The sequence below is a fragment of the Stenella coeruleoalba genome (genome assembly GCF_951394435.1).
Source record: "Stenella coeruleoalba genome assembly, chromosome: 1".
Lineage (NCBI taxonomy): Eukaryota > Metazoa > Chordata > Mammalia > Artiodactyla > Delphinidae > Stenella > Stenella coeruleoalba.
This window is the reverse complement of record NC_137169.1, coordinates 177,200,284-177,218,798: the sequence shown is the minus strand read 5'-3', so window position 1 is coordinate 177,218,798 and position 18,515 is coordinate 177,200,284. Positions and strand designations below refer to the sequence as shown.

General features: G+C 35.9%; 1 protein-coding gene across 9 annotated transcripts in view; it reads left to right on the top strand.

The window, feature by feature from the left end:
- Nucleotides 1-18,515, top strand: part of CEP350 (centrosomal protein 350) — a 139,231-nt gene that overhangs the window by 6,549 nt on the left and 114,167 nt on the right. For 6 of the 9 annotated variants that reach the window (XR_013824898.1, XM_079903280.1, XM_079903278.1 and 3 more), the window contains exons 2-6: nt 7,425-7,510; nt 8,536-8,582; nt 10,689-10,803; nt 11,643-11,802; nt 14,618-15,240. Coding sequence is in view for 8 of the 9 variants with exons in the window: in XM_079903280.1 (XP_079759406.1) it covers nt 7,438-7,510; nt 8,536-8,582; nt 10,689-10,803; nt 11,643-11,802; nt 14,618-15,240 (1,018 nt within the window). In the remaining variant the exon portion in view is untranslated. Of the gene's footprint in view, nt 1-7,424; nt 7,511-8,535; nt 8,587-10,072; nt 10,245-10,688; nt 10,804-11,642; nt 11,803-14,617; nt 15,241-18,515 lie in introns of those variants that run through there. The other 3 variants (XM_079903274.1, XM_079903279.1, XM_079903276.1) reach the window with 3 other exon arrangements.

The following is an 18,515-nucleotide window of genomic DNA, read 5'->3' as shown; positions in this document are numbered from 1 at the left end:
TCATTGCAGTGGATTCTATTGTTGTGGAGCATGGGCTCTAGGCTCCCTGGCTTCAGTAGTTGTGGCACGTGGGCTCAGTAGTTGTGGCTTGTGGGCTCTAGAGCGCAGGCTCAGTAGTTGTGGCTCACGGGCTTAGTTGCTCTGCGGCATGTTGGATCTTCCTGGACCGGGGCTCGAACCCGTGTCACCTGCATTGGCAGGTGGATTCTTAACCACTGCGCCACCAGGGAAGTCCCTAAAAACTAGATTTAAAAATCATGAGTAATAGCACTGGCTTCATTTAACTGGCTTCATTTCATTCATGATTTTCATGTCTAAATCTATAAAATAAGAGTATTTTTTTAAAGAATTTCTTTTTAGTTTTGGGCTTATTTTGAAACATAAAATGCATATGTACACGTATAACTATTATTTTACTTATTGTTTTTTTACATGTTACCATGAAAGAAATTTTTTGCTTACCAGTGGTTAACCTCTTCATATATGAAATATCTGTGGGGTTTTTTTGCCCTGTTTGCATTTGAGAATTGGATTCTTGAGATTTATCAATGGGACAATCATTCAGCAGACAGGTCTGGAGCACCTAGTGGGTGCTGTGTACTGTGCATGGACTAGGGATATAAAGAGGAATAAAACATCGTCCCCACAGTGACATGTAAGAGACAGATATGTAAATAATAGTATGGAGGTGGGGCGGTAAGAGGAAAGATAAAGTGGGAGCAACTATACAGCGGCTTCCAGTGAAAGAAAAAGTTGTTATATTTGTTTCCTTAACAGCCTCTAAATTAGCTAAGTTATTGAATGTTGAAGGAAACTTCTCAAAATTATTTTTCCTTGTTTTTTTCCTTGAAACGTGATAAATGTATCTGCTTTTAAAAATTCGAAAACATATCCACTGGAAAATCTGCTTCCTTTCTTGGATCCTCAGTCCCTCTCCGCAGAGTTAACCAGTGTTAATGGTTTCTTCTGTATCAGGGAAGCTTTTGTAGTGAAAATTTCATACTTTTGGGACAAAAAATAATCCTGACTTGCACTATAAGACACATTTATAAGGATATATTCCTTGAGATTAATTTAGAAGAGTAAATATTCAGGATAACTAGATAGAGGGTAAACAAAGTATAGGCTCCTATTTTTAGGTTTTTTTTAAGTAAAAGACTAGGGGTACCTTTAATCAGGCTCTAGTTTAGCTCTTCATTTCATATCAGTGGGGGACATTGTGTTCTCTGTGATCCCTATCCAGTCTCCTATACACCAGAGGCCAAGCTGGTGCCAGATGTTATAGTTTCTTCTGGGTTTCCTGGATTATAGGAGGTCATTCTTAATTGTTAAAAAGTAGTTGTTGAGGTTTGTATTTTATACGTAAAAAGAGGTGAGGCTAATTCTCAGGTCATTTGTTTTTGTATACCATATTATGGGAGTATTGGTTATTCTGAGAATTTACATGGAACAGTGTAGTAGGTCTGTTTTAGAGCCGGAATGTTTTCCACTTTTCCTAGCCTGGTCCCTACTAAATTTGTCCATTTTATATTGAGACTAGATAGTATGACTGTTGCAGGGTTGTTTCTTTTCAGCCTTTCAGGCATAGATGGTTGTTACATCGGGTCTGATAAAGATGAGAGAACAGAAGCAAAGTTAAAATAACTCTGGGAGAGCCAGAACGAAGTCGTTTCTTTCATTTTTCATCGCCAGTACCTGCACATAGTAGGAGCCCAATAAATAATTGAGCTGAATGAGTCTATGTGACTGAATGAGAGCACTGTCAATAAATGTGAAAGGAAAATTTGCTGCTTGAAGATACTTGAGAATTGGCTATTTCAAAATGTCATATCTTATTTGTATATACATATGATAGGTATAGATCAGAGTTTGTCAAACTTCTTGGTGTCAAGGAGGCATTTTATACTCTTGAGTTATTGAAAACTCAAAGAGCTTTTATGTGGACTGTATCTGTTGATATTTGTTGTATTAGAAACTTTAAACATATTTATTAGTTTATTTAAAATAACCATAAACTGTATCATATTAATACACAATTTTTAAAGTAAAAACTAACTATATTTTCCAAAACAAAAAAAAATTTAGTGAGAAGAGTGGCATTGTTTGATATTTTTCAAATCTTTATAATGCCTGGCTTAATAGAAGACATCTGGATTCTCATATCGGCTTCTGTATTCAGTCTGTTGTGGTATCATATGTCATGGAGCCTTTGGGAAACTCCACTATACACACTCCTAAGAGAATGAGAGTGAAAAAGACAAATAATGTCTTAATGTTATCATGGAAATAGTTTTGATTTTAAAGACATTCTTGAAAGGGTCTCATAGACCCTCAAGGATGCCTGGACCACGCTCTGAGAATTGGTGGTATAGATTATTAAATTCAAAGGGGAAAAGGATCTTAGAGGTCATATAGTATAATCAATCACCTCTTGTGGATATTTCTTACTTGTGCAACTGGGGTGTGATAGGGAATACCTCAAGTTTGTTTTTTGGGAATAATCATGACTTGGCTTTTGGAGATGATGAGTTTGATGTGTCTTTGAGATTTCTGAATAAGCAGTTGGTTATGTGGGTTAGGTTATCAGAGATAAGATCTGACCATAGTTTCAGAAACCAGTAACACAGGATCTATATCACTGTCTTGCACTTTGCCTCCTTACTATACTGCGAACTTAATTTTCAGAAAGCCTAAGAATACTTTTGTTATTTATGTGACTCAGAGTTTTATTTTAGTGACCATTTTACAGTGAGTTTAACTGGCATCTTGTAGAGAAACAAGTTGTTTCAGGTAAAAGTCAAAGCATAAATGAACAATACTGCTTTGTTCAGACTAAAGTCGGATATCACAAGAACTAAAAAAGAACCTGTATTTGACAGGGTTCTATTTGCATCATGTAAAATATAAATAAAAGCTCCAAACAATGGCTCAAAATATAAAAATGGCTTATGTGTGCGTATGGCAAGGAGAGGGCTGCAAAAGCAGTGGGGAGTGGTGGTGCGGGAGGGACCTAACTGACTTCTAAAAGTTAGCTAAGGATGACTCTAATTTGCCACAGAGAATGGAAACACAATTTCACTAAAGCTATGATAAATGATATAAAAAGAATCCAGTTAAAAGTGATATAAATAAAAAGGAGGAACACCTATAAATCAAGTAAGGATGCAACTTCATAAAACTATTTACTTGCTAGCAAACATAAAGCCAAGGAGTCCACACTTCATGAATCACCAAAATATTGACCTCATAACAGAAGTACAAAGGCTCAGAGAAAACTAACCAGAGCTGAGAAATTGCCCTCTTATTATGTAGGCTAAGAGTTCATAAACAGGGAGAATGGAAAAAGAACAGAAAAAGTAACTTTTGGAGGAAAGGAACTATAAGAATACTTCGCCTGTTTCAAGATTTCCTCGCCTCCAGTTTCTCTCAAGAAAGTTCAACCATCAATTATATTTTCTCTCGTATATCTCTAGCCTCCTTCCCTCCCTGAGATTCTTCCTATCAGCATTTATACTTAATCGATTAAGTCTTCTTACTTAAAACAAACACAAAAAAACCCTCAATCCAACACCCTCCTCCATTACTGCTCTCTTTTTCCTTCACAAACTTCTCAAAAAAATTGGTTGAATACATTCAGTTTCCACTTAGAAGGTACTTTTCAGTCATTCTTCAATTACAGTGTGGTTGCCACCCCCATTTCTCCACATTTAGCTCTCACTAAAATCACCAAAGACCTCTTTATCTCTAAACCTAATGGGCATTTTCAAATAACAAGCCCTCAACCTGCTTGGCCTTTTGGCAGCATGTTTGACCACTCTCTTGAAATACTCTTCTCCCTTGGCTTCCATACACTCACTCTGATTTCCACCACTTCTCTACTTCTCTTTCTCAATCTCCTTTGCTAGCTAGTCCTTCTCTTTTAAATCTTGAGGTGCAAGAGGGTTTGACCTTGGGCTCTTTTCTTCTCTAAAACTATACTTTCTCCCTGGGTAACTTCATCTATGCCCAAGGCTACCATCTATACCATCTATATGCCAATGACTGCCATTATATGAATGACCATCAGAGGCTTTCAGAGGTTTGAGAGAGAGAGAGAGATCTAGATTTAATTTCCAGTTCTGTCTCATTACCTTAATGACGTTGGACTAGTTGCATAGTCTGTCTGATACTCTTTCTTCATCAGTACAATGAATATAGGGATAGTTGCCACATGAGATTGGAAATAGTGTCTGGAAAACAGTATAGCCCTTGGCCCACATAGAAGAAACACGGAAAATATTAGCTATGATTATTACCTATTAACTGCCCTCATGGTCATCCCCCAGAGTGTTAAGAGGTCTGTAATTTTGGCTTCTGCTTTAAAATGATTGTTGTCTTTTTGTTTTGGCTGCTTTGGGTCTTTGTTGCTGCACATGGGCTTTCTCTAGTTGCGGTGAGCGGGGGCTACTCTTCATTGCAGTACGTGGGCTTCTCATTGCGGTGGCTTCTGTTGTTGCAGAACAAGGGCTGTAGGTGCACAGACTTCAGTAGTTGTGGCACGCAGGCTCAGTAGCTGTGGCGCGTGGGCTCTAGAGTGCAGGCTCAGTAGTTGTGGTGCACAGGCTTAGTTGCTCTGTGGCATGTGGGAATCTTCCCAGACCAGGGCTCAAACCCGTGTCCCCTGCATTGGCAGGCAGATTCTTAACCACTGCACTACCACGGAAGCCTGCATTTATTTTAATTTTAAAGTGAAGTCTGCCCAAAGAAAACTTTTGTCACATCATTGACAGATTATTTAGTAATGTAGAATAACTCATGTTTGTTTAGTTATCACTTGACACTTGGCCAGACCACAAGTATCTTTGTGAGAAGGAGAGTAAAGTGAGTTAATTTTTTTAACTGTGTTGGTAGCTGATTAAAGTTTTTATGGTTAGAAAATTTTTTTCTCATTACAAAAAAACTTTATGTTTTATGAAGTAGTGTACTTCTCATACATATAAAACACAAGTTGAATCCAGGTACCCTGTTTGAAACAGTCTGCAGGAACCATCTTTTCACATATGCATTGCCGCTAGAGATTGGGATATGCACAGTGTTGGTTACATACAATAAAGTCTGATTAATCTTTATTTTTTAATAATTCATATGTCATAGAATACAAGTCAATCAGAAAATGACTTTCAGTAAAATTTCGCTACCAGATAACAAAATGCAGTCATTAAGAATCTATATGACAGATACCAAATAATAATTAAGAACCCAATTTTCTTTGCTGAGTTGGACTTAAATAAAATCTTCACTTAATCTTTGGAAGGATAGCTCTTTGTCATTAATTTTTGTTTTTTATTTTTGAATTTTAATTTTTTATGCAGCAGGTTCTTATTAGTTATCTATTTAATACATATTAGTGTATATATGTCAATCCCAGTCTCCCAATTCATTCCACCCCCCCACCCCTGCTTTCCCCCCTTGGTGTCTGTACATTTGTTCTCTACAGTATGGTTAGAAAATTTTTTAACTATTGGCATATTTGTTGATTTTAGATTTTCTACTACCCCTGTCTGTTTTTAAAAACCTAGATTGACTTTTCTTAGAGTCATATTGTATTATCTATGAAAATTTGTATTTTAGAACATTTTTGAAAATTTTTTCTGAGAAATTTATAAACCAGGATTGTTTGCTATAGGAGAAAATAACTCCCTTAAAATTAATTATACCTTTAGTTTTACGTGTTTGGACTTAGTAGGTAGGCTTTTCCTTTTCTTAAATTAAATTAGGGTCTTTAATATTCACCATATTGAACTGCCATTGAAGAAAATTATTTTTATCAAATATGACAAAGGTTTAATATATTTATAATGTAAGAACTCAGCAAATTAAGAAAAACTTTAATATCCTGGTAGGTAGGTGGGCAAAGGACAAGAAAAGATAATTCACAGATGAAGAACTTAGATTAAGATCTATGGCGGAATGTTTAGTCCTGCTAGCAATCTACTAAATTCAAATTAAAGCAACCATATTCTTCCCTAATAGGAATATAATTAATATTCCTTAGTAATCAGCAAAAGTAAAAAGCATAGTTAATATTGAAATATATTAATGAAACTGTTGGGTTCATGTTATTGTAAATTGGAAAACAGTTCAACATTGGATCTCTAGAGTAGCATGTTCTGTACATTCTTTAGTTCAGTTTTAGCACACTTTGTAGATCCTGTTCTAGATAAGTGATCCAAATAAGCATTAATGTACACAAATATGTTCATTTCAGTGTTATTTATAATAGAGAAAATGAGACATAATACTGTATTGATGATCTCTTGCTGGCTAACTCCACTTCCAGGATAGTTCACTCATATGGCTGTAGGCAGGAAGCCTCAGTTTTTTTGCCACATGGACCTCTTCATAGGGCTGCTTGACTGTCCTCATGACATGGCAGCTGGATCCTTAAGAGAGAGGGAGAGAGAACAAGCAATGCCTTTTATGACTTAGTCTTGAAAGTCACACTGTCACTTCCACCACATTTGATTTGTTAAAAGTGAGCCACTAAGTCCAGCTTACATTCGACGAGAGGAAAATTAAGCTCCTCTCCTTTTTTTAAAAAATTTATTTATAATTTATTTATCTATTTTTGGCTGCATTGGTTCTTCGTTGCTATGCACAGGCTTTCTCTAGTTGCGGTGAGTGAGGGCTAGTCTTTGTTGCAGTGCGCAGGTTTCTCATTGCGGTGGCTTCTCTTGTTGTGGAGCACAGGCTCTAAGCACACAGGCTTCAGTAGTTGTGGCATGCGGGCTCAGTAGTTGTGGCGCACGGGCTTAGTTGCTCCACGGCATGTGGGATCTTCCTGGACCAGGGCTCAAACCCATGTTCCCTGCATTGGCAGGCGGATTCTTTTTTTTTTTAATTTAAAAAAAATATTTATTTATTTTTGGCTGTGTTGGGTCTTCATTATTGTGTGCAGGCTTTCTCTAGTTGCAGTGAGCGGGGGCTACTCTTCGTTGTGGTGCACAGGCTTCTCATTGCGGTGGCTTCTCTTGTTGAGGAGCACAGGCTCTAGGCGCGCCGGCTTCAGTAGTTGTGGCACGCAGGCTCAGTAGTTGTGGCTTGAGACCTCTAGAGTGCAGGCTCAGTAGTTGTGGCACGTGGGCTAAGTTGCTCTGTGCCGTGTGGGATCTTCCCGGACCAGGGCTCGAATCCATGTCCCCTGCATTGGCAGGCAGATCCCTAACCACTGGGTCACCAGGGAAGCCCATGATATAATTTTTAATGGTTTAGTTTTCCAAGCAAAAATAAAGTTGTTAGATTATCAGGAACTCTTAAGAGAATACAGATATAACTTTAAGAGATGACAAAATTCTTTTCTGACTTTCATGAAAGGCAAGATAGGGCATTTTCTTTACTAATATTATAATACTGATTTTCAGTGAATGCTGATGATGTGATTGCAGGTAAATTGGCAGGATGAGGAGCAGCAAATCAAAAGAGGTGCCTTTACCAAATCCAAGGAACTCTCAAAGCACGGATACTGTTCAAGGTATGATTTGTTTTTTTTTGAAACTGAACTTAATGATTTGTTTAGGTCATGTGCCTAAAATTCTGGGCTATTTAGTAAATGAAAATTATCCATATGCTTTGATTTATAACAAGTGGATAAATAATTTTTAAAATTCAATTTTGTTTTAAATATACAAGATACTTTATATTCAAAGGCACCCAATAGTAAACTGTTTTGTAAGGGAAAACATCCTTTTTAAAAATGAATCAGTATATGTAAAATTAGTTATATACAATATCTTACAGATTCTGACTTAATGTTGATAAATATCATACAGCTCCCAATATAGTTATAGACCTGTAGTGCACAGATAACAAAAATAATAGTCTCATTGAACTCTTTTTTTTTTTTAAATGATGCATTGAGGGTAACTTTAATTTAGGGCATGATATTTTTTGAGGGACGTTGACAAACTGGCGTATATCTGGAGCAAGATTATTGGGTTTGTGAGGGATCTGGATATCACGTCACATGAGGGGCATTTGGAGGAGATGAAAAGAGTTATCCTAGAGAAGGATGACTCAAGGGAAATATATAGACTTAAACTCTTTGAAGGGCTGTTACCTGAAAGACTAAATAGATGTTACCTTGTTTCTACTAGTAGATTGAAGTCTGGAGTAGTTTTCCAATCTTTTCATATCATAATATGAAATGCAGTACAATACTATATTTTGTATTTGTTCAGCTCATTGGGATAAACTGAGGATACTGCTTATTGTTAGAGATGTCTGATGGAGTGTAGGTGGCGGGGGCGTGTTAGTCCAGTTGCCCTAAGGACTAGTGGGATCAGTGTCTAATACAACTAAACCTTATATTGGGAAGCTTGGCTTTAGAGGATGGGAGAGGAATCATGTTTTGGCTCGATATAATAAAGCACTTGCTGGGGAATAGTTCTGCCTAATAAAGTGATTCTCAAACTTTTGAGTGCATTTGGGACCTATTAAAATGCAGATTCCAAGGTACACTTCAGAGATTCTAATTCAGTAAATATCAATATTCCCCAGCAGATATAACCACACCATGGGATGCACTTTCTCAGACCAAGGCTGCTGTAAGTAATTATAGGTTCCATTTATTTCTTTCTAGTCTAAAATTGATTGCCTGTTATGATTGAATAGATTACAGTTTTTTCCTGTAGTGCTTTTTTGATAAGAAAATAAGGTTAAACAGTTCTGTAAGAAGTTACCTATGTGTTACAAAATGAACATTAATGACAACTATTAGACAGTAAAGCAATAATTAAGACACTAAGTATCAGAAACATTAACACTATGGCATATAAAAGATTAAGATAATTTGTACTGTTTATTCTGCTTTAATAAATTTGCTCAATTGGTATGTTGAGATGAAGATTTAAAACATAGAATGTATTTTAGAAGGTGGGGCTTTGTCTATGTAAAAGGCTCAGAGTCAGGAAATGAAAGGAACAGCTTTTCCTTGAGTGGACTGTGAGTTACCTCCTCTTTTTTTGTGGCAATAGCAGTCTGTTTTCTCTTAGCACTGCTGAAGAAGCATGATTATGGGCAAATGTTCTCATTTATGTTCTGTCCAATCTTGTCTGGAGTTTAGAAATCCAAATTTGGCAAGTGATACATAGCTTCTTCAAAGAGAGACCTTTTCCTTTTTTCTTTTTCATCTGCTCTCTAGGCAAATTACTCTTCTAATATATATTTTGTTTGTTTTCTTTTGTATTCTACCTGAGTTCGAATTATCTATTTCTTTACTGTCTGAATATGGTGTTTTCTGTCCCCTAATCTTTTGAACTGGTTTGAAAATCAATCTGGAAAAGGTACTATAACCTAGGTTTGGTCATAATGCAGAGTCAAATTTCGGCCCCGTGAATACAGCAATCAGTATATATTCTCTCTCTTCTACTTGAGTATTGTACATCTATAACATAGGAATAGTTTCTATCCCCAGTTTAATTTAGAGCTAAACTAATTTAGAGCTGAACTGTTAATAGTTGTTTTCCAAAAAAATTATTGGGCTTTTAAAAAGAATTTTTAGGGATAAGTGGTTCATAATATAAATGGGGGAAAACGTCTGATACAGAACTATTAATATATAAAGGATTATTCCAATCTTGTGAGTACATTGCACTGCAAAAATCTGAAAGAAGATAAATCAGAATTTTACACAAAGTTTCTATCTCTGCGTGGTGGAATTTTGATGATTTTAATTTTATTTTTTTCTGTTTTCTGTTTTTTTCAAGTTTTCTCCTGTAAGCATGTGCGGGGAAAATGCTATTTAAAATCATTGGTGGTAATATCAAAAGTCGACTTAAAAAAAAAAAGAAAAAAAGTCAACTTAAATTGTAAAGCGTATGGAAACCTGAATTCTATCTTGTGAATTTTGTCCTTATTGTGAAACTTATTCTGTAGATATAAAACTATAAAAAATTGTGGTGGGCTTCTCTGGTTGCACAGTGGTTAACAATCCACCTGCCAATGAAGGGGACACGGGTTCAAGCCCTCGTCTGGGAAGATCCCACATGCTGCGGAGCAACTAAGCCCGTGCACCACAACTATTGAGCCTGTGCTCTAGAGCCTGCAAGCCACAACTACTGAAACCCGTGAGCCTAGAGCCCGTGCTCTGCAACAAGAGAAGCCACTGCAGTGAGAAGCCCGCGCACCACAACGAAGAGTGGCCCCTGCTCGCTTCAACTAGAGAAAGGCCGCGCGCAGCAATGAAGAACCAACGCAGCCAAAAAAAAGTTGTGGATATTTGAATAGTCCTAAATTTTAGTTTAGCTGAATTGTTTTTTCCTCATTTTTGCATGTAAAATGCATAAAATATATAGAAATGCACAAATATGTAGCTTAATGATATGCAACATACAATGTCAGAAAATTTACTGCTTTTAAAAAACTCAATGATTAAAAAAATAGGTCAACAGGACAAATAGAAACTCCTTGATGTTCTACAGACTTTTTGATTTTCTTGTCCAGATTTGGGCAGCATTGAGCCAGTTGTTAGTAGAGCTTAAGTAGTAAATAATGGGAAAACTATTTTTTTAAATTAAAATAAAGCATTCCTAAGATTTTTCTACTTTGGAGAAAGGTGTTGGACAATATAGTTTTAAATAACTAATTAAATTGATGGTAGCTGGTTAATTAATAGGATTAACCTGTTTGTTTTGATGGTGTTTAAACTTTAGCTGAGACACATTGAAAACAAATTGGAAGTAGCCCCTACAAGTACAGCTGTGTTTGATTCTGTCATGGATACCAAGAAATCTTCTGCAAGTGCTACCAGAAAAATAAGTAGAAAAGGTATGTATGAGGTTAATTCCAAAGATATAAATACATTAAATATGAATTTTGATGTTTTATTTCAACTTAATTTCTTCTTATAGTCCCATGTATTTCCTTGTTCTTTTGTCAGAGACTATATACCTCATCAGCATTTAGGTTTTTTTTCTTTGGTACTGAGTAGTTATGAAGCAGCCTTGTATTCAGTGACTGTAGATGACATTTTCACCATCTTTTGATCAGGGACTTAGCACCACTGCATCACCTTTGATAGTGAGTTTTCATATGTTGTTAATGAGAATTTGATTTTGAGCCTTGAGGGTTATAATGTCTTTTTTTTTTTTTAATTCACAGGTATATCACTTTGAAATTTAGTTGACTTAAGATTTATATTTTTTTGTTGGGGTTTAAAATCAAAATTCTGTCTTAGAGATACTATCATAAATTGACACAGTGTAAATATTTTCTTTGGTTACCTTTCATATATTTAATTCTGTGGTTGCATAATTAGTGGAATAAACCTGCAGGTTAGTACTTTCCACCGATACTGTGATTCTTTTTTATTAATCTGTGAGTCTTGGGTTTTATCTGATACTTCTTTTTTTTTGGGTCAGAACTTTTGACAAAAAGGAATTTTTTATGTAGAATTTTATTTTGCATTGTTTGCTCAGAATATAGTCTTTCTCTATAAGTTGAGTTACTGTAATAATTTAACCTGAATTTTTCCCATCTACTTATATAATATCCAACCAGGGATTTCAGAAATAATAGATACCTAAGTTATTTTCTTAAATACTAGCTGCATTCAGAGACAGTCGTATTTTATATCATATGTTCTCATAGATTTCCTTTTTCTTCAGATGGTAGATACCTGGATGATTCTTGGGTTAATGCTCCAACCTCCAAATCTTCTAAATCACGAAAAGAGAAATCTCGTAGTCCTCTCAGAGCTACCACCCTGGAGAGTAACGTAAAGAAAATTAATCATGTGGAATTTCGTGAACCTTTAGTTTCTTACAGGTTAGTGTTTTTTTGTTTGTTTGTTTTGTTTTTTAAAAATTATCAAATAGAGTTAATCTGTAGTATTTATAGTAAGAGTATAGTTTATTTTCTCAGTTTTTCATAGCACTCTGGATCTAGTATTATTACCTTTTTCATTTTCCAAAAAGGTAAAGCAAAATCTTTTATATTATGAAATGCTGACTTTCTGTTCTTTTACAGATGGAATATTTGGGGAGAAGAAGTAGTAATATTTGCTCCAGACCACTGCCACTGTAATAAATATGTTTCCTACAAATGAATTATTCAGTTTCTTTTATCACCTACTGTATGAAACATTGCCAGATCTGTTTCTACCCCAGTTCATTCTCCAGCTTATTTAACCCTTCCTCTGTGCTTCCTCTTCCTCTGAAAGAGCACTTTCATGTTGGCATTATATTTTGATTCCATATCTACCCATTACATTAGTTTATCTAAGACTGTAAATCTGTCTTATTCTCAAAGCATTATCTTAATGCCTGTTATTTACTAAGTATTCTAGATATTTTTTCCAACATTTTATTATGAAAATTTTCATATTCATAGAAAAGTTGAAAGAACTGTATAGTGAATATTTAATGAGTAGTGATTGAAAGACTGTGTGAAATTACTTTACTTTTTTTTTTTTTTTTTTGGTGAGTTGTTCTTTTTAAGATTGAAGCATGGTAGATAACCTACCATTTTATGCTTTATTTTATTCTCTACATGTGCTAATTTTAGACCTGTGAATTGTTGCAGTCTGGTCAAGATAGTGAAAATAATTGAATTTAGTCTTGATCTCTACAGAGAGAAGCTACAGAACTCAGTTCTCAGCCCCCATCTTGTTTAATAGTCAGCCATTCAGAACAGGGTCTAATGTTTTTTGGGTCATGGACCCCAGTGAGAATGTGATGAAAACTGTGGACTATCTCCTTAGAAAAATGCACACAGTGTGCACTCACAATAGATACAAAATTACCATATTATGCTGTGATAGAGTCATGACTCTAAGAATTTTTGTGGCATTTAGAGTTTTATGCCTGTACATGAAACATTTAGATCAGTACTTACAATGGAACCATTAATGTGAACCACACATATGTAATTTAAAGATTTTTAGTAGTCACATACACACACACAAAGATGTTTTACATTCTTTTTTGTTTTAAATCTTTAAATCTGGTATGTAATTTACATTATAGCACATCTCAGTTTGGACTAACCACATTCAAGTGCTCAGTTGCCACATGTGGTAAATGCTACTCTTTCAGACCTTGCAGGTTCAGATGGTGGTTTATCTGCTTTTATAACTTTGTTGGGTAGTTTTTATTTTTCTTTTCTTTTTAAAAAATTATTTATTTATTTATTTATTTTTTGGCTGTGTTGGATCTTCGTTGCTGTGCACAGGCTTTCTCTAGTTGTGGTGAGCACGGACTACTCTTCATTGAGGTGCTCAGGCTTCTCATTGCGGTGTCTTCTCGTGTTGCGGAGCACAGGCTCTAGGCGTGCAGGTCTCAGTAGTTGCAGCATCCAGGCCCTAGAGGGTGTGGGCTTCAGTAGTTGCGAAGCGTGGGCTCAGTAGTTGTGGTGCGCGGGCTCAGTAGTTGCAGTGTGCGGGCTCTAGGGCGTGCGGGCTTCAGTAGTTGTGGCACGCAGGCTCAGTAGTTGTGGCTCACGGGCTCTAGAGCATAGGCTCAGTAGCTGTGGCACATGGGCTAAGTTGCTCCGCGGCATGTGGGATCTTCCCAGACCATAGATCGAACCCGTGTCCCCTGCATTGGCAGACAGATTCTTAACCACTGCACCACCAGGGAAGTCCCTGTTGGGTAGTTTTTCATGTATTCTTCCTACTGCTGAGGCTTGTCTTCATTAACCTCCCTTTTAATTAACTGCTCTGTTCCTAAAATATAACTTATTAGAATGATATGTAAAATAAAAATAGTTCGTGAAGGAATACTTTTGCTAGTGTTTTTATGAGTAGAGAACATGGACTTTGTGATATGTCCTTTGGCTGTGTCCAGTCTTCTTTGCTTATTCTGGTGTTTCTAGATATGCTTTACATAATTTGAAGCTGCCAGAAAAGTTGTCTGTGTTTCAGAGAGGTTAAACTTTACTAACCACATTCATTTGGAGGAAAATATTTACTGTACTTCCACTTTATTTCAACTTCCAATCTATTTGCTAATATGGTACATTATTTAGAAGTTATACATATGAAATGTCAGAATTTGAGAACTTTTTTTCCTAGTTCCTAAGATTTCATGGAGAAGTAAAATGTACATTTTGGTAATAGTGTCCAGTGAATATGCAAAGTCAGATTGTAATCCTGTTTTCTGGGGTTCTTAAGGAAATCTCTCTATGTATCTTTTGCATATTTCTTATTTTATAATATGCAGATTATGATTTAGATTATTTGCCATAATCTAAACTTTGATACACAGGAGGCATTGAGCATTGATTTTTTTTTTTTTTTTTTGCGGTACGCGGGCCTCTCACTGTTGTGGCCTCTCCTGTTGTGGAGCACAGGCTCCGAATGCGCAGGCTCAGCGGCCATGGCTCACGGGCCCAGCTGCTCCGCGGCATGTGGGATCTTCCCGGACTGGGGCACGAACCCATGTCCCCTGCATCGGCAGGCGGACTCTCAACCACTGCGCCACCAGGGAAGCCCTGAATTTTAATAGTAGTTATTTTGTTTTTTTTTAACTTACTGGAACTTCTAGGATTTTGGGGTCTCTAATGTTAGCTTAGAGTTCTCTATTCAGTTTGTATGACTGGTTTTTGTACTCTTTATTCAAAGCTAATTATTTTTTAATAACAGGGAAGTCCATGGTACACCGTCCAACATAAGTCCCAGCCATTTAGAGTCAAAGCATATATATTGTGTGGATGTTAATGAAGAGAAGCCTGAGAGTGGGAACCGGATGATATGCAGTCAGGAAGATCGGAATATACATTGCTGTGATTTTGAGAGCTCCCAGTCATTTGTCGTCAATGATACAGTTGTTAGATTTTTAAATGATCGACCAACAATTGATGCATTGCAAAATTCTGAATGTTTGATTAAGATGGCAGCTCCTATGAGAAGTGATGAAGAAAAGCCTAATAGAGCAAAAGGAAGTGAGAACACTTTGAAGGCTTCTGTGTGTAACATGGGCCGTGATGTTGATTCAAAAGTGTTACGGTTAACTGATTCTTCTCCGTCTTCTACCAGTACCTGTAATTCCCAAAGATTAGATATCCTAAAGCGGCGACAACATGATGTTAAATTGGAAAAACTCAAGGAGCGGATTAGGAAACAGTGGGAACACTCAGAAGAAACAAATGACCAGGGCCAGAATCTGGGTCATATTGAGCATCCAGTAATGGTTGTTAATGTTGATAGCTCAGTGACAGCAAAGGTCAGGAAAGTGGCAACAGCACCACCTGCTCCAACATATAAAGGTTTGTAATCAGTCTTTGTGTCTTTTTCTGTCTTCCTGCCTCCTTGTCTCCCTTTCTCCCTTGGATGTATTTGAGTAGAGAGGACCATCTTTAGAACAGGGTGTGATTCTCAAATCTAATGCCTTAAAAAATTAATTCAGGATGCATGCTAAAAATGCAGATTCCTGGATCCTACACTGGATCTAAATCGGAATTTCTGGACATGGGGTCCAGAATTGGAATTTTTAACAAGTCCCTCGACGTTCTTATAGTTTGAGAACCACTATATGAACATTTAATAAGTTAAACAAAAGAGAAAATAAAAATTAGTACAACTTTTCAGAGAACTGAAAGAATATTGCTCTTATTCTGCCATTGTATTTGGATTGTTATTAGGAATTCTTTCAAAAGTAATGTTTGAAAGATAATTCAGTCAGTGCCAGTTAATACTTGGTTATAGAATATTTTGCCACTGACATTTGGACCCTGTTGTTACGTAAACCTTCGAATTTTGACAGGGGTTTTCTCCATGTTTAAGAAAACAATATTTAAATCAGATTTCCACTGAGACGATGCTTTTCAGAGAGAATATCTGGTTTTGGCCCAACTCAAGTTTTTATATATGGTGGTTTTTAGGAGTTTGCATTTTTTTGCTCCTGAAACTATTTTCACAGGGTCACCCATATAAAATTTTTAATAAAGAGTTGATTCATTGATGAGGTTATTCAGTGTTAGACTTTTGTCCTAAAATTCTTGCCATTCTGGCCTTTCTTTTGTGATATTTTTTCAAGTTCAGTTTTTAGTTTGGATAAATGTATGAAGATCAAAATATAGCCAAGATTTGTTTCTTCTGTTAATTTTAACAGAACAAATTTAACTATATAAAGTTTGAGCAATTACCAGTTTTTTGTGTTGTTTATTATGTTTTGCTAGTGCTATTCATTGTGAATTAGATAAAAGATAGGTAATTAGCATTTTATTCTACATAATTTGTGATAAAATAGTGGGTAGTTCCCTTAGTAAAATTCTTTCTTATCCTTCTAGTAGTTTGTGTGCCATGTAGTAATAATTGTCCACACTGTTGACAGAGCACATAGCAAATGGTGGGGTCAGAATGTTCTTGTTGGTTCTGAGATAGTGATTATCCAAAACTTTGGCTATACTTATATCAGACCCATTAAATACAGATTGTACCTTTAAGGTTTGTTCATTCTAGAAGTCAAAGTTCTGAAATTCCAAAAGTTATTCCACTAAGGCAAAGTCAAGATCGTTGATTTGAATCTATATTTTATTTAATAATTTATAAAAATCTAAAAGTTAAAAAAAAAACCTTAAATAACCAGAGTGAAAATCTTAAGTATAACTTCCTTTGAGTTGTGACTGGATTTCGTGTATTCCTTTTACTTACTAATTTTTAACATGTTAATTTTCATATTAAAATATATTACGAATACAACTTTTGGGAGGCTAATGACATGTAGTATACATTTCAGAAATCGTAACAGAATATGGTTTCCAGTGTCCTGAGCAATGGATTTATTTTTTCCAACGGTGAAGAACTGGTTTTCTGCCAACTTTTTGTTGGTGTAAATTAAAACCCTCTTAATATACTGTATTCTAAAGTGACATTTTAATTTCACTTGTTCAAATACATAATAAATTCACTTGGTTCACAATTCGAAAGATGAAAAGGATGTACATTGAAAAGCTCTATCACTCTGGTGCTCCAACCACCTGGTCCCCTTTCTGGAGGTTACTTGTGTTAACAATTTGTGTATCATTCCAGAGATAATTTTCTCATTTACAAATGAGAGAGAGAGGGTGTGTGTGTGTGTTTTCTTTCTCTCTTTTTTTTTTTTTTGCGGTACGCGGGCCTCTTACTATTGTGACCTCTCTCGTTGCGGAGCACAGGCTCCAGATGCGCAGGCTCAGTGGCCGTGGCTCACGGGCCTAGCCGCTCTGCGGCATGTGGGATCCTCCCGGACCGGGGCACAAACCCACTTCCCCTGCATCGGCAGGCGGACTCTCAACCACTGTGCCACCTGGGAAGCCCCTCTTTCTCTTTTTATACAGTTGTTAGCATATGAAACCCCTTCTAAACTTTGTTTTTACATTTTTGTGTGTGTATGTTTAAAGTTTGAAGTAGTGAACACAGTGGCGTTTATGTGATTCTTCCTTATACTTAGTGGTTTGCATATCTTTTTCTTTCTGGTTTAAATGCCCAAGAAGGTTAAGAGCCTATTTTGGTCATCTGTATTTTATTTAGAGCTTAGTACAGTGTCTTGGACACAAGTAAATGCACAGTATAATTTTATTCTATTCAGTAAATTCAACTAGTAAGAAAAAATGTGCACAAAGAGAATGGAAATAAAAACTGGGAAACAGAAAGAGAAACTGATGTAGATATTGAAAGCTTCTTAAAGTTAACTTGTTAGTAAAGATCAAATATAAAGAAAGGCTCCCATAGAAATAAATGTTTCCTAAAGAGGAGAGAAGAAAAAATGATAGGGTTGAATATAGAGAGATGGAATGAGGGTGAGAAATGTTGGGAGGGAGGTAGCTTTACAAGGAATTGCCACACTTTCTTGTTACAAACTGTGGTTTGCAATAGACTGAACACTATGTTTATAAACATTTTCCTTATATAGCTATAGGCATAATTGTGTGTGCCCCATGCTACAAATGTCAGGTAAAATAAAGCTTATGCTGTTGTTCCTAAGAGCTGAATAGATTATTTTTTATTAGACATGTAATTAATTTACCAGTACATTTTATCTAACACTTCTAAAGTACTTTTACCAATTTTTGACTCCATTCTTTATATTGATTTAATTTTACAAAATATTTAATGGCGATTCGGTGAGTGGAGCCCATTTGAAAATATAAATCTTTTTACTACTCTGGTTAATCATCCATATTCGATACTTTATTATTTTTTTGCAAAATAACATTCTAAGTTCTGTATATTTCTTGAAAGAGTAGTGATAAATTTGAAGTAGGAAATTAGAATGATTTCTAGGAAATAGCACATGTGTAATGTTTGTTGAGAAATTGAACAGGTATGTTTTAAAGAACTGTTTTCCACACTTCAGCTGCATTTTGCCTGTGTAGACAGCAGCTTGTCCATTTGTTCAGCCATAGGCAAAATCAGACAGATGTTAGCAATTAATGCCTGTATTCAAAGAAAAGGAGAATGAGTAGCATTGTCTCTCTTTTAGTCTTGAGTAGGGTAGTTTGTAGCTCTGATATCCATAATTTATGATTGCCATTTTTTTATCATTTAATTTAGTGCATCT